Genomic DNA, 17,042 nt, shown 5'->3' with positions numbered 1-17,042 from the left:
CTGAACTCCAGTCAAGGTTTTAAAAGGCTCAACATCCCCGTGAATGAGGGAGAGGTAGAGGAATAGAGACATGGCAATTCTTCCGGTATAAATGCTAGGATACAACCCAAATTTGGAAGAAAGACACATTTTACTTAACTTAAATCCCAGGAATGTGGTACATTTTTGAATACTGTGCTGCAGGCAGAGGGAAGACTATCATGGGATGATATTTTGGGCTGAATTTTGATAGAGGCCCGGGTTAAAAGTTAAATTTGAACCTTTCCAAATATTTCATTGTTTTTGTGTATTGTGGAATTTAACTTTAAAGCTTTTAACTCTGGTCCCATCTTAACCATGCTCTTTCTGACATATTTTTGGCTCTGATCAGCCTGCAGGACTTTGGTGCCAATGAGGGTAGTCTGGCTGCAAACCTGTAGGCCTTGGACTAAAACAACTCCGCATCCTCACAGCACCTCCTCAGTCCATCTGTATAGCCAGTATATATGCTGGAATGGCCATGGAAAATACACTGTAAAGGAAAAATGTGTCTGAGTATGATACATTTTAGCCAGAAAGCTGGGGTATAATGAAAAAAAGACCCTTAGAACAGGACCTCTTCCTAATTCCAAAGGGATTTTTCGATGTGGCATAAGGCTTCTCCTGGAAACTTGAAAAACAGCCTGGTTTTTTGGACTCTTGTGCACTCTGAAGATATGTATCTTGTTTTTATACATTTTTACTGAGTAAAACACAATCTCATGAGTTTAAAAGCACTGAACATTTGCTAAATTGCCTAGAATTTAAATTTGTGATTATGCAGGAGAGCCTTTTTGTCTGCTGTCTTTCTAGACAAAAATGGTGCGGGGAGCTTTTTCCTTCAGTGCAATGGCAGGATCCAAAAAATATGTCTGGTTCCTATTACAGTAAAGGAAAAACTTGAGGTGTGCATTGAAAGTGCTAAGCCAGTGATTGAAATGTTAAAGTTGTTCCTAAAGGCTATTCCACATCATGAAGACATCATCTGAAAAGTAATACTGCACAATGATCTGTGAAGCAAGGAGCCTGAATTAGCATTCAATATGGCTGAAACTTCCAAACGTCCCCCATTTGGGTCAGCTTCCCTAGCAGAACCCATTTTGGTAGTCTTCAGGGAGCACTGGTCAATATATTTAGACAAGAAAACAGAGCTCAGGCAAAAGGCACTTCAACTGCTCTGACTTGTGCCTTGTGTATTCACGTGCCTCTGTGGCTCATCACTGTGCCGCGTTATGTCAGACTTACCCCACCATTTATCCAGGATTTTGGAGCCTTCAAATAGTGCCTCATCTGCGGCAGCTCAACTGGAGCACAAATAAGGTGGCTGATCTGCCAGCTTGCAAGATATCCTTTGGAAGGCAAATGTTTGAGGAAAATAAAATATCTGTAGAGGTCCTTCCACAGAGGTAATACTGTGCAATTGGAAAAATCATCTAATTAAAAATAAACATCCGAAGTCATTTGTGGATCAAAATTTAGAATGACGAGTACAAGCTTGACAGTAGGAAAGGGATAGGCCTTTGGCTTTCTGTAGAGTGGTAAATGAGAGTGCTTAACAGCTGAGCCCCTTGCACTGTTGTTAATAGCTCTTTCTGTTCCTTTTCCTTCACTCTCCATTGTTACAAGCTGTACTTATGACATCCGCTACAGTATGTTTTCAGGTGTTTTTTGGGGTAGAAATTGGCCACATATTCTCTATTGTCTCTTATAAATATATAAGTTTTTTTCCTTCAAGAGAAACATTTTGTCCCAATTTATTTTTCTGCTATACTTTTTAATTAGAAATTGGATATTCATTCATTTCTTCACCCATTCTGGGATGCAGATAGTTGTGTTAATTGGCCCTGACTCGGGTTAGCAGTCTCACATATTTTGATAGAGAGATACATGAGCACATTGCTTTTGTAGGACTGGTAGCAGTTTTTGAAACTGTTCTGTGAGCTTACCTTGCAGTTCTTAACCTTTAATCTCTCTGGGATGCTGAATTATTTGTAGGACTCCAAGTAAGCAGTTTTGTTGTGAATGGAAAAATTACTTGTTTTGCTGTGATATTGTTACACTGTCTGTGTAGACAAAGGACACTTAAGACAAAAGACAAAGGAACTTAAGATTCTTGGATTCTATGGTAGCAGTTAGCAATATAAAATATACCATTTATCTTACCCTATTGTTTTTAATTGTATGTATTTAAAAGGTGTTCCCCAACCAAACGTAACGTGGTTTAAGAAGAAAAACTTCCAACAAATCAGTTCTTTCTTGCCTTTGAATGGCTCTTTATCTCTGAGGAATGTTTCCTACGAAGATGCAGGAACATATATTTGCAGAGCAACTAATGTGCTCGGAAAAGCTGAAGCTGCGTCTGTGCTCCACTTAACTGGTAAGTGCTGAATGAGAATTCCTTACTGCTAACAGTCACCCACTCTTATTATCAATTTTTACTGATTAAACTATTTGGGTGGGGTAAGTGGGGTGATATTTAACACTTAATTACGAACTTCGAATTTTTTATTTGATCTGACTCCCTGGGATCTGGTCTGATCTCTCATTTCCTGTAACAGTGCATCTAGGTACAGATGGACTGACTTGTGACTTCTTCAAAAGTTGTTCCATCTTCTTGCTTCTATAGAACAAATTTAAGCCCTTAAGTCATGAGAAACATTAGAAAATTAAATCAAATATCATATTACATTGTGTCCAGTGCTTTTATGTAGGGGAACAGGGTAGGCCTGAGTTCAGAAAATCTTCAGGGAAGTACAGTGAAATGAAAGCAAAGGATGTTTTTGTTGTTGTTGTTGTTTTGTTTCTAATCATAAAGGCTGATAACACACAGGGATGTGGAAAAAAATCAGAATATGAACTGCTAATTCTCAGAATAGAAAAAGTAAAGAAAAACACCATTTAAATGACTCTATTGTAAGTAGATTAATCATGTAATACTGTATAATACAATCATGCCTTGCAAATAGCTCCAGTAAATGGATCATTCGGCTCTAGAGATTAACTCTCAATATTCTGGTGTACAAAGTACAGCACAATTATACATGGCTAATCCTGCTACAAAGCTTGCTTTCTTAAGCACACATGTGTATGGCAGGTTATAGATGTTTGGGTCTGTTGGCCAAGGAAGATGTACCAAAGATATGAGACTTCTTTGTCCAAGCATTTACATAGACAAGCAGGAGGATTGGTGCAGACATTTTACATTGAGGAAAAATCTTGAGTAATCCATCCAACCAATGTAAAATGACCCATGGAAGCCAGAATATAACAAAAGACTTAAACCATTCTGGAAGGAGAATCATGAGTATTATGCACGCTCATTAAAACAGAAATGTTGACTGAATGGCAAGAACTGCATGTTACTGACAGATTGCCCATATTTCTGGCAGTTGTTCTGGCATATGATAAAAAGGAGTTGCCGTAGTGATAGGTACATGATTCTGCCCATATTATATACTATGTCTAATGAGATTTTAAGAGATTATTTTTTATTATAGCATTTTGTCACAATTCCTTCAAATGAAACAAAGGAATTGGCCTAATTCCACTGAGAGAATTATTGAGTTCTGTGTGAATGACTGGTAATGAAATCATAAATAGCATTATTCATAACAGTAAATAGATCGTACATCCTGTAAGTTTTGTTTGTAAACATGCTCATTTTGATCATAAACATGCTCATTTTTGCTAATAAATACATACAATTCAACAAATTTTATTACTTTAGAAATTGGCATGAACATTATAAATAAATTGTGCATTTCCCTGCTTTTATATCTTAAGTATATATGTTAGATGAACAATTAAATTGCATGAATTAAGTTGATCCTAAATAATTCCAAAGCACTGTTATCCTTGTGCTTCATAAATAATGTGCTGGATATTTTGATAGAAAGGTTTTTTTAGCATCTTGATTTAATTCTTGCTAAGGAGAGATCTTGTATGTTGTTTTACAGAACAAAGATTTACAGAAAATAACACTCGACTATCAAAGGGAAGCAGAAAGAAGCGCGTTCTAATGGCATCTGGAATTGGTACAAATGTTAGTGTGGTACCTGGAGATCCATTAAGGATAGGTATGCTGTTTTTTTATGCTTTGTCATTTGAATGATATGTTTTGCTCATTAAAACAGGGAAGGCCCCATGGAGAAAGTGAGTGTGATTCATAAGAGTCTGGGTTTGCTGGTATGGTGTGAAATCTTCGCTCCATTTAAATAATTGCTCTCCCACACACCCCTACATTCATATAGAAGTGAAATTTGTGAGATCTTATTGAAAGCAAAAATACAAAGAATTGTGGTAAGTATACATCACCTTACATAGCTGATAACCCTCAGGGGGTGGTCAGGATTTGGGGCCATAGTTTGGGCTTCAGGTAATTAATGCATGCTTTTGTTTTTATTTTGACTGATGAGGTCTTGTATACAGAGTCTCACAATCATACATACCTACGCAAAAACATTTCAATGTAGCTGCTGCGTTTATTAGAAAACGCTAAAATACTATTGATTTTCAGGTTGCCCAGTGCTGCCAAGCTACAGAAACACAGTTCGTTGGCTTTTCAGAGGTACTCCAATTGAGGAAGCTAAGACCTTGGAATACCGAACCCTGGCTGGGGGTCGCATCCTGGAGGTGAACACCAACTCTGGGCAATTTGCTGGACGGTTCCGATGTTGGACTTCAGCTAGTGCAAAACCAATGTCAGTTTGGGTAAATGTCAAGAAGGAAGGTTTGTTGAAAATTATATGACAAATTCTTACATTTTTGAATACTATTTTCTTTCACTCTGTAAAGACTTCCTGCACATTAACTTGTTTTTATATATGAAAAGTAATTCACAAACATGCATAACCTTACGTGTATGCATAATCCCATTTAAGCTAATAGGCAATGTTCATACCCAGAGCTGAATATGGGCAGTAATATGTGCAGGAGCAGGACTTAATACCACGTGGTCTCTCCCATTTCTTAACTGTGTAGCCGAGAATCTGAGAGGATATAGCCCAATTTGGTGTTTTGCTGCTTTAAACAATTTTAAATCAGGCAAGTTTTCTGAACTTCCTCTTCAGCAAATCATGCAAACTGCTACCATAATAGCCAACCAAAAAGAAAGAAAATAGTTTTTGAGGCTATCTTTACAAATATATTAATTATAATCAAAATAATTTTAATTGTTATTTTTTGATGTCATGCAAAGTGATATGGTTGCAATAATGTGGTTGCCATCTTATTGTAGTCACCCCTAAAGATATCAATGTAGTAAGTAGAGCATGCTCCATACTCATTATCAATTTCAGTTTTAAATTTTCAAGAACATTTTGAATGTCCTCCAAAACAATGTCCTTGCACAAAACTTCATTTCCAATAGTAGGTTTTAAAATGTGGAACTGTGAATCATAGACGAATTTGAAAAGGATCTTACATGTGCACCAGCAGGACAATCAACTGTGTCTTTAAACATTTTATGGAGTTTGTAAATATTTAAAGAGATTTGGAAAGTAATTATGTTATAATTGATGGGCTTTTAAAAATAGAGTTAGGAACATGGATCCTAAGATTCTGGAAGAAAAAACACCAAACTCCATTCGACAGTTAAAAAAAAAAAAAAAATGCAAAATATGTTTGAAAAGTATCTGTTGAAACTGAAAGTTCTCATGTGATTTATCTATTATCCTATCAATATGACTCAGCTTACTCTTTATGTGCAAAAGAGTGAAAGAAGCTTTAAGATCAGAACTTGCAAATCCCCTCTGCTGTGTACGAGTGTATTCCCAGTGACTGTCAGGGGATTATCTGTATGAGCGGGACTGGGTCTGTACGCATGGGGCAGCAGAGTTAAAGTCACAGATAAAGGGTAACTATTTTGGTGACAAGTATGAAATGAAAAGTAAATCAGAATGTTAATGAAATTAATCATAAAATATCCTTATAGAATTTATCAAAAAATGTATCCAGGCCTTAGTCCTAATATAGATCTCATTAAAGTTGGAATTTCTGAGTGGGTTTAGCCACGTATTAAACTATCAATCACTGGTCTCCAGCTGAAACTGCCTTTTGGTTGCCTAATGCCCTTTCCAGTGAGGCTGCTCAGTATTTTGGGGGATTCCATTTTCCAGGCAGGAGCTTTAACTCTGATCGTTGCTTATGCGAACGTTTCATCACTGCAATACCCATCCCTTTTTGAGACTGCAAAATCTCCTTCGGTGGTTTTTGCACAGTAGGCATATTGAGGGCACTTCTGAGCAGTATCATCCTAGTTAAACAAACAATACAGTCTCTCCATCATAGTTGCAGTCAGTAAATTTAACTGTTTCTACTTTGAAAAGGGCCCTTTTGTATTATTTTAAGAAACCCAGAAGTAATAAGGAAACATTGAAAAACAATAAGTTAAAGAATTCATTATGTGCTGGAAGAGTGAGCCTGTGGACACAGCTGGTAGCTATCAATTATTCTTGGTTATTACAGAAAAATCTGACTCCTTCTGTGATCACATAAAAATCTGTCAACATTGCATAGTACTTCATCTTTTACCAAGTGTCAAAAAAAAATTGGGGGGAAGGGGTAAGTGTGGAATTGTGACTAAATATAAAGGTAGTAATTGTTAGAGGTGATTGATTTTTAATATAAAATGGTCTTTAAAACAAATTTCGTTTTCATCTTGCCAGATGCCTCAGTAGCAAATTATTTATGCATTAAGTAATTTTCTACAGTTTAGTACAGGTTTCTCTTAAATCTTGAAATTATGTGAAGTGTCTGGAGTAAGATGAGTTTTCTTCAGAATAAACTTGCTGTAGAACAGCAGGAAACCTTGAGAGCCTGATTTACAATTTCCTCTTTTTAATGCTCATTGTATAAAAATGTTATGAAAGTTTTAAAAGAAGTTCATCAGTTCCTACTGTGAGCCAGGTTCTGCCCTGCAAGTGCACATGTGCTGATCCCATTTGCCTTCTAGAGAGCTTCATGCTTATATGTAAAGGCTGAACTTTAGAGGAAGCTGGGTAGGACTAAATTCTACTCTGGTTTATGGTCCCCTTTCACAATGCTGAAATATTTGCTTTTCTACAGAGAACATGGTGTCTGTCTAGCTGACACACTATGCTGCCATATAAATTAAAATGCGATGCAGTTACAATGTATAGTGCCTCTCTCTCACACTGCTTACAATTGCCTTTCTTTTCTGATAATTAGATTATAAATGGGAATATGCCGAGTGGAGCACTTGCTCTGCTAGCTGTGGCAATTCAGGCACCTGCTCCAGAAGACCACAGTGCATGAATTCAGAGAAGCAGAAAGTAAATGAATCATTATGCAGACATCTGCAAAAGCCAGCAATTATTTACCAGTCATGCAACATAGACGACTGTCCTGCCAGGTAAGCTCCCTTCTACCGTATTTCCATGTGCTCTATCTGTGTAAAAACATACTTACAATCTCCTGAAGTTGTTTCTGTGTACTGCAAGTCTAAACTGTGGGTATTATTTCACCATGAACCCTAAATCAAGAGAGGTGTGAAATGGGTCACAAGCAAGCAGGAGAACTCTTGATTCAGCTGAATAAATTAGCTGTACGTACAACGTGCTGCCGCAGCAAGTCTTGCTGCTACCACATTTGAAAGCAAAGCTGGAACTTCTCTGAGATACTGTGATGTACTAGTTTTGTGGAATTTGTGTCAACGCCCTGACAGAAAACTCATGTTTAAAGCAGCCGAGATGCTCATGAGTGAAATCTTGTGTTCACCTCCTCTCCTTCCATGCTGGCAGAGAAGCTCAGAGCAGCGTGTTTACTGTGGAATGTCTATTTTGTCTCCAATGCCTCCGCACCACGGTGTCACACTCCTTGCATGTGCTTCTCTGCCAATTTTCTGTCTGGATAAACTAGTGTACTGTGTGATCTTGGAGCAGAAAATATTTATATCACAGGCTAGTATACCACCACAACATCTGATTCCAAAATGTTACATACGGATTTGGTGGGTTGCACTGAGCATTCCAGCTCAGCAAGGCGTTGCTCTAGGTTTTTAGCAGGAAATCCCACAGGCATCCTCCAAAAAAAGTGCTTTCCGTTGCTTAAAAGGATTGGCCATCACTGTCAGCAACATAAAATCCATGAGGGATGAAAAGTCATGCACACATTTTGGAGTTGTCCCTCACTGGAAAATTTTTGGAGAGAAGTGTTAAGACCTTAACTGACATTGTGGGAGTGCATCTTGCCAGTATGTTCCAAACTCTTTTTCTAAATACAGAAAACATAGCAACAGATAAATATCAGGAGAAATTTGTTTATGTTTCTTTATTAGCAGCCAAAAAAACAGATCATCCTAAATTGCGAGTCTGTATTCCAGCCAGCCCATAACAAGTGAACTTTTTGCCAGTGGAAAAATACTAAAATAGAACTAATAGTTTGAAACATAGGCTCAGCTGCAGGTTTCCCTCTAAAATCTGTCCATTCAGAGCACTGAGACAGAATTATGAGGATACTTGGGGGCCCAGTGCTCCCCTAAGCACAGGCCATGCATTTAGTGGACTGCAGTGCATGACTTAATGATCTGAGTAACACTGAAGCCAGAATAATTGCCATAAAAATTAAGTACTTATTTCAGACAGCTAAACATACTAAATTCTCCCCTATTAAATTGCTTTGATTTATTTGGCTTTTAATTTGGCTTTGTGTGTTAATCAGTAGAAAGAAATTGTGTGTATGCTAGCATAGGTTAAAGATACTTAGAATTACACGTGTGTTACCATATAAATTGTTTTTGTGTTATGAAGTAGCCCATGCTTCCTATACAGGAGGAGCATCCCAGGTGCCTGGAAAAGAGCCCTGTGTCGGGTGCCTCCAAGCTCTCCCCCTTTGCTGTGATTACTGACCAGGGAAAGAAGTGCAAATTGGTCATACTTCCCCTTCCATTTCCCTGTTCCCTGATTTTTGCACCATCTTTCATCCTACAGCAGCTGTTTAGAGAGTATCTAGAATTATGTAGGCTTCAGATGTACAGTCAGTGTCATGGGCCTTTATTATTCAAAATATCTTGCATGTGTTTAATCCACTTCTCTCCAGCATAGCATACATGTACAGTTAAGCAAATATAAGGGTTTGGGCATGTATTTAAGTTGTGTTTTAAGTGTTTGCCAAATTTGTGCATCGTTGAGTAGCTGTGCATACGTTGCACCAAATATTTGCAAAAGTACTTGAGCTTTAAAAAGGAGAAAAAAAGGAGTCCAGACTGTAAAAGATTAAACTTCCTTGAATTGATATGAGCTCTTTGACTGTAAGAAAATGACATAATTGCTAAAGAAAACAGAATATTTTTCCTGTTATTGCAGTTGTGCTACAAGTAAAGTCCCATTCCATTTTTCTAGCTTAGATTTATGAAAAGATGAAGTAGAATAAATTATATTACCACTTGCTGCTTCCCTGGTATTGTTCTTAGCTGCAAAGGCAAAATAAATCTCTGCAACTTCTAATCAATAAATAAAATGTTCTCCTTCAGCCATTATCTAGCAGGATCTTGGTGTAATAAATTTGGATGAGTTATGACATCTGTTACATTAGTAGTAACTAAATCAGTACCATTCATTTTGCAAGTTATGGAATAGCGTGCTGTTCTTCCTGCAAAAATGATAAATCCAGCAGGGCCTATAGGGTTTACCTAATATAACCTTCTGGGTAACAAACAGTGTAACTTCAGTCAGCATATATTGAGCTACAATACATCTTAGAGGTCATCAGGTAACCAAGTTTATAAGACCTTGCATGACAACTGAAAAAGTGTATTCTACCTTTTCTCACATCAAAGTTCTATTTATCCACCTAAAACTTACAAAGACAGGTTGTCTTGATTTTTACTTGCAAACTACCACTACTATCACTGCAAACTACCAGCAAGGTTCCAGTGCTTTCATATCTGCTGTAAATGTCTCTGCATCCTGTAGGTGGGTAACTGGTCCGTGGTCTGAGTGCTCTGCAACTTGTGGCAATGGATTTCGCCATCGCCAAATAACTTGTCAACAAGTAAAAGCCAACGAGAGTGTGGTGACACTCCTACCAGATGCTTGTATGCACCGGGATCGTCCTGTGGGAAGGAAACCCTGTATGGGTTATTCATGTTCGGCAGGGACAACACAGACAAAAGGACAAGTAAGTTACACAGTTTGTCTGGAAACTCCTTATATTATAAAAGCACATCAGTGTCATCATACCATTGTCTGAACATCTGTATTCTATTGCACATAAGAAGAGCTATGTGGCACTAGTTGTAATTGCCTTTCAGTACAGTGAATTACAAATCCTTGTTTCAGTTTGCGCTAATTTTATTCATCAAAGAGAAGGAAATATAAGCAGAATGTGACCTGAAAACCAAATATTAGTTTCAGTTTTATAAGCTAATCCATTATTACATACTCCGTTTTTAAGCTAGTATATTGCTTTTATTGCAGTCTTATAAATACACAGTTCACATAGCAGAACTTGTGAAGTCCTCAAAGAAAGATGTGTGCTTCAGAAACAGTTGCCACTATACAATACAGAGAACTTTGCTTTCCTATTGCATCTTCATTTGTGCAGTAAACTTGTGTTCATTTTGATATAGCTTTGACAATTATTAATGTAATATTTAGTATTCAATGAACAAAGTAATGATGGAGAAATGCTGTTCTCACATTCTGGATACAGATATTAGCAAGGCAAGGTTGTATTTGTCAGAGTTGGAGAAAGAACGTTACAGAAAGGATGAGAGAATAGATGATGGATTTAGCTTTACGGTTCAGTAGGAAAGTCAATATCTCGGAGAAGTGTGAACTGAGAATATGAACTGAGGGTTGAAGACAGAGATACAGATCAAGAATTATGAATGTGTTGTGCAATTGGATAACTGCCTAGAAGGGTGATTCTGTCATTATTAACTTGATTGTTTCTTTTTCTTTCCCCTCACCCTTTTGTCTCTTTTTAGTGTTCTGGTCGCTGTATAGGCCGCCCCGTAGGTTTACAGCATCGCCGCTTTGTATGTCAACTTCATAATGGATCTTTGGTGCCAAATTCTTCTTGTGATGAAAGAAAGAGGTATGCAGTTCAAAGCAGTGCAAGTTAAGAGTCTCTATATATCAAATTAAAGATACAATATCATCAATGCAGTATAAATATTCAAATTCTTCTTACGAATCAAACACAAGAAAGGAGACAACAAGTCATCCCTTTGTGTACACTCGACAAATTCAGGAACCCAAGGCGGGTAATGAATTTGATCAGTGTCCTCCTCTGTGCTAATGACAAAGCTAGAAAAAGAGTGAGAGAATCTTGATGCCCAAAGAAATCAGAAATTGGAGTGATCTGTCGTAACTTTCTTATTACTGCTAATTCTCTTCTGATACAATTTTATTCTGTTTGGGACTAGATTTCACAATATAAGGGTTTTCCTGGGCCTTATTTTGTAGACCATGTAAATTTATTACTTTATAATTACAAAAATAAAGTGTACTTATCCACATAAATAGATTTAATTCTACCTCTACATATGTGCTCTTGAGGGATGTGTTTGGGCCAAAAACTGAATGAATGTGTGTGATTTTTTTTTATTACCAAAAGTTATGCATTTTTTTGCATTTTTATATATTTTTGTGAGAACTCAGTTTGTTTTACTGTCTCTAAGTAACTCATTTTAAAAGGAAAAGTAAAGGCTTTATTGCTCCTAAGAATTTTAATCTCTTGGGGCTATGCTATAGGGCATGGATAGATGGCAGTGTCTATGAAACACTGTAACCTCAAAAAATCTGAATTAGAGACAAATTAAAACTGAACATGAGTTTCTGAGGGAACAAAACCTTGTTCCTGAGCAAATGCATAGGTAGGGCAATGAATATGACCCACTCATTCTCTCTAAGAGTACATACATGTGAATTGTTACCATTCTTCTTGATTATAGAAAGCAGCTCTTTATATTTTTCACTATAGAAGTGCTTCTGCATTGTGAGCATTTAAAATGTTTTTGTTGCATATAAAATGAAATTTTGGCTGCATTGAAGTAAATGGTGAAACTTCCATTTACTAGTAAGAGACAGGATTTCACTTTGGCAGCTTCAGACATGTAAGAAGGTTCTGTGTCAGCATGGAAGTATTACTTGTGTTTATGAGAGAGGTTATGGATAAAAAGCACCTGAAGTATCCACAATGCAACAATTCAGGGTCAATAAAATTTTCCTAAAGGTAAAACATTTTTTCTCTTCCAGGTTTTAGGAACTGGTTTAAATAAACAGGGGCTTGTCTTTTGTCATGAGTGAGGCATGATGAATGGGCATAATTTGAAATTCACAGAAATTCAACTTCTGAAAAACTTTTTACTCTGAAGGTTCTCAGATACAGGAAGAGGCTGCCCAGAAAGGTTTTGGAGTCTCTGTCCTTGGACATATTAAGGATGTGACTGAAGATGGCCTTGAGCAATGCGGCCTAGTTTACTGTGTGATGAGCAGAGTCCCTTCTGTCCCTTGGTCCATTCTGTGGTTCTGTGATTCTGTGAATAAGCGTTTAGCACAACAGCAAACATTTAGCTGCCATTTGTTTTCCTCTGCAGACCTGCTGTCAGAAGAAACTGTTCTTCAGAGGCATGTGACGTCTATTGGCGGACAGGGCCTTGGAGGCCTTGCAGTATGGACTGTGGGAGTGGATTTCAGTCAAGACGAGTGTATTGTGTGCACAGAAAGAACAACCAACCTGTGGCTGATCAGTATTGCGGATGGAAGAAGAGACCGGTGACCTGGCAGCACTGCAATGTCACATCCTGTGGCAGTATGTAAATATTTATTTATATCTGAGCATAGCAATAGTTTGTAGCATTTATATTAGTGACTCATAATTGTACACTAATGATTTTACAAGCATTTGGTTTTACATCTCAAAGGTAAAACTTACCTCTCCAAGGAACACTTCGTAATGCTGGGGTTATTTTTCTTCACGACTAGGCCAGTTTGATATTAAAGCCTCAAAAGCACTTTTAGAAACAGGATTTTTAGGAAGTTGTTTTATGCAAACTTCCCTACATGTCTGCCAGTTGTGACTCATTCATGAGTCTCTAAGCAAGCTGCTAATTCCTGAAAGGTGGGGTAGTTCTCTGAAATAAATGCAGTGAGATCACCCCTCTTATTCGTGACCTACTTTAGCTGTTCTCAGAAGTGCAAAGGAAAATAATTACAAAGCTACCAGGAATCCATCGGTTGTTTACAATTATGATGATTAATTCTACTATTTTTGTCCATTATTAAGTCTTTTAATATCTAAATATATTTTTCAGAAGGCGAATGCAAGGATACAACACACTACTGTACGTTTGTAAAGCAGCTAAAGTTATGCTTGATAGACATCTACAAACAAAGATGTTGTCGGTCATGTCAAGAAATGTAACTCTTCTATGGAAAGTTCATGATGCTGCAGTGAAGAGATGAGAAGAGAGGTTCATTACACTAGCCTGCTCAAATTATATACTTGTAAATAAATCAGACATTAGTCATAACAGTTAAATGGAAACATGGGGCTAATGAAAAAACAGTATTGCAGATTGATATGCTGGACAGGGTATTTTTTCTGGGATCTTTTATTATCCACTTTTTGTAATGGAACTTTTAAACATTTTAAACAATGTTTTAAATATTTTTGTGTCTGGATAAGGAAGATAGTAACATGGCAAATCATCTGTAAAATTTTACAGGCCAACATGTTTTTTGATTTTATCAGGGGAATAGCATTATCTTTAAAAACACCAGGTAGTGCTTACTGTTCTTAACTTCTGAGAAAGACAGTCACAAAATCCTTTGAATAATTTTGGAATGCAGCAATGAGTGCCCCCTACTTTTTGTTTTTATTGTTTTATCAAATTTAACATGATTTTTGAATTCATAGAAGCTGTGGCTTGTAGCTGTAAACTTTTTGGCAGTTACTTCATTTTCATAACCAGCAAGAGCCTAAGGGTCAGTCTCACAGGATGTTTTACTGAGATTAGCTGTCAGATGGATGCACAGAAGTGCATTTCATTTTCTGTGCTTGTATTTATGTGCATGCAGTAAAAGACATTGTAGATGCTGGTATAATTTTCAAAACAGCAATAGATCTGTTTTGAATAAATGAAGTGTCATTTTCCATTGTTTCTATTCTTCTGCTCCAGTCACTGAAGTACAATCGACGTTCTGGCATGATTAGACTTCTCTACTGATTTTGAATTAGAAACAAGGCTTCCTTGTCAGAGCTGTGAAAGAAACATTTGTGAGCACTGTTCTCTTGCATGTAGTCAAATGGGGAGCCAGTAATTAGCCAAACACGCCTGTCAGATTTTCTGTCTTGAATAAATACTTTATTAATGGGGAAAAATGTCCAAGGAAGAAATATTAATTATGAAGACAGACAAGTGCAGAAAGTCTATTTTGAGCAATTTTCCATCAAGATGACTTTTCATCATGAGCATGAACCAAGCAAGTCTTTGCAAGTTGATAAATTCTGATTACAATATTCCTGGCTATATTATTTTTCTGCATCACAGATGATGTTTCGTTCGGGCTGTAAGCAGAGAACCCCATAGGAGGCAGCAGATAGCTTTTTCTTTTGTATGTTTTTCTTCTCCACACTACTGCACATGTTGGAGGCTGAATGTGAGTCTTGACTTGGATCTGGTGTTACATTACTGAACCACACTACATTCTAATTAGCAGGCATGCTGTCAGACAGTTTTAGAAACAGCATTCCTGCACAATGGGTTTGCATCACTGAAAATTAGATTAGCACTACTGTATAGAAAATGTTTAATGTGGACTATTGTGTCCAAGGCTGACTGCAAGGAGAGGATATTCCTGATCATTACCTTTTTAATCAGCAATGGGTCTTGATTGTTTAAGCATTTTTTTTTTAAATTAAAAGAAAAACATTTGTAAGATACTTTTGTAGATATTTATTGTCTGATTTAAAAGTGCAATATTTTGTTTTGTACAGTGTTTAATAAAGATTTTTGGACATATATTTTTTCTTATTACCAAAATTTCTTATTCATGTTTTTCCTTTATATTTAAAGTTTTCAAATGTTAACACATAGCATTCTTTTGTTGCTTTAATTTTGTCTTTGGTTGAGTATGCATGATATACAGAAGCAGTGCTGTAAATGTTTGTTATTGCACTTGGCATGACATTCCTCTGTAGATTATTTCATTGCTTCTCCAGTAACTGAAGATGTCTAATACTTAGCTTTCTTGAACGTAGTTTTGGTATTTCTGAAATAAACTCTACTTTGATTATTCAACATCTTGATTACCCAGAGATTTTTTTATAACTGCGATTTTCACAGTAGCTATGCTTTTATTCCAAGGATTATTCTATTCTACCATGTCCATAATTCTGGGAGTTTCAAAGCTAAGATTAGTTCTTATTTTTGACAGTTACCAGACAGATTCTCAGCTTTGCACTGCTGTTAAGAGGCAGCATAGATGTTACCTGACTGAAAAAGTGGGAAGGAGATTTTGCCGAGATCCAAATAAGTCAACTCTGACTCACTGAAATCAAGAATCGCGATTCTGTAAAAAGGTGGAATAACGCTATGTTTCTTCGCCAGGCCTTCATGTACTACACTGAGCAGAGCTTGTTTAGTCAACAGAACAGCTCTACGTTTTATACTTGGATGATGGCAATAGCTATAGTAATAAATTTTGTTCAGAATATCCAACATGTATAATAGTCTTTAGAAAGAAGATTTCCGTAAGTATTGTAAGTTGAAAATGCCTAGCAAGGAAATAGTGTTTTAGAGTTATTCTAGGGCGCAACAACTCCAAGCAGAGCTACAGGCTGGGAGATGAGTGGTTGGAAAGCTGCCTGGCAGAGAAGGACCTGGGAGTACTGGTTGATAGTCGGCTGAATATGAGCCAGCAGTGTGCTCGGGTGGCCAAGAAGGCCAACAGCATCCTGGCTTGTGTAAGAAGCAGTGTGGCCAGCAGGACTAGGGAGGTGATTGTCCCCCTGTACTCGGCTCTGGTGAGGCCGCACCTCGAGTACTGTGTTCAGTTTTGGGCCCCTCGCTACAAGAAGGACATGGAGGTGCTCGAGAGAGTCCAGAGAAGGGCAACAAAGCTGGTGAGGGTTCTGGAGAACAAGTCTTACGAGGAGCGGCTGAGGGAGCTGGGGTTGTTCAGCCTGGAGAAGAGGAGGCTCAGGGGCGACCTTATCACTCTCTATAGGTACATTAAAGGAGGCTGTAGCGAAGTGGGGATTGGTCTATTCTCCCACGTGCCTGGTGACAGGACGAGGGGGAATGGGCTAAAGTTGCACCAGGGGAGGTTTAGGTTGGATGTTAGGAAAAACTTCTTTACCGAAAGGGTTGTTAGGCATTGGAATGGGCTGCCCAGGGAAGTGGTTGAGTCACCATCCCTGGAGGTCTTTAAAAGACGTTTAGATGTAGAGCTTAGTGAAGTGGTTTAGTGGAGGACTTGTTAGTGTTAGGTCAGAGGTTGGACTAGGTGATCTTGGAGGTCTCTTCCAACCTAGACAATTCTGTGATTCTGTAGATGGTAACACTTGCAAAGGGGCACAGGTCTATTTCATTTTCTTTTTGTCACCAACTCATTCTTTCTCTATAGTCTTAAAAAAAAAAAAAAAAAATGACATATAGCATAGTGCATGAAGAGCACTTTTGGAATAGCTATTGGATCCACGAGTAACTTCCACTTTTACATTTTGGCTTAGCATGACATCATAAAATACTCTTTTAACAGCTGTTATTTTCAGAAATATTAGTTTTCCAGCCTGCTGTTCGTTTTCTGTGCATTTCAATATGTTGCTTATGAAAAAGTTGACCTTAAATATTGAATACTGTCTAAAGGTTTATAATATCATTTGATGCTTTTCCTGGAAGCGTAATCTCTAGGGTGTGGCTCTTTCAACTGTAATGTAATAAAGGCTGTTCTCTTTTACTACTAAATTTAGGGGAAAACATTAAGTGCAAAATGAAAAGGAATATGCTCCCTCCTCCCAAAAAAAAAATCTTCAAACACATTTGCAGAGGAACT

At 37.4% G+C, this 17,042-nt stretch overlaps 1 protein-coding gene across 9 annotated transcripts in view; it reads left to right on the top strand.

Moving 5' to 3' along the window:
* The window catches only part of ADAMTSL3 (ADAMTS like 3), a 202,564-nt gene extending 187,278 nt beyond the window's left edge, over nucleotides 1–15,286 (top strand). For 8 of the 9 annotated variants that reach the window (XM_048071863.2, XM_067003899.1, XM_048071868.2 and 5 more), the window contains 8 exons: nucleotides 2,213–2,395; nucleotides 3,975–4,094; nucleotides 4,535–4,747; nucleotides 7,207–7,390; nucleotides 9,951–10,155; nucleotides 10,967–11,076; nucleotides 12,581–12,795; nucleotides 13,298–15,286. In XM_048071863.2, coding sequence (XP_047927820.2) covers nucleotides 2,213–2,395; nucleotides 3,975–4,094; nucleotides 4,535–4,747; nucleotides 7,207–7,390; nucleotides 9,951–10,155; nucleotides 10,967–11,076; nucleotides 12,581–12,795; nucleotides 13,298–13,407 — 1,340 coding nt within the window. In that variant the 3' untranslated portion in view covers nucleotides 13,408–15,286. Of the gene's footprint in view, nucleotides 1–2,212; nucleotides 2,396–3,974; nucleotides 4,095–4,534; nucleotides 4,748–7,206; nucleotides 7,391–9,950; nucleotides 10,156–10,966; nucleotides 11,077–12,580; nucleotides 12,796–13,297 lie in introns of those variants that run through there. The other variant, XR_007166140.2, reaches the window with a different exon arrangement.
* Nucleotides 15,287–17,042: the final 1,756 nt, after the last annotated feature.

The sequence above is a fragment of the Anser cygnoides genome, chromosome 11, assembly GCF_040182565.1.
Source record: "Anser cygnoides isolate HZ-2024a breed goose chromosome 11, Taihu_goose_T2T_genome, whole genome shotgun sequence".
NCBI lineage: Eukaryota > Metazoa > Chordata > Aves > Anseriformes > Anatidae > Anser > Anser cygnoides.
Note: the sequence above shows the minus strand (reverse complement) of the source record. Positions and strands in the feature narration are given on the sequence as shown.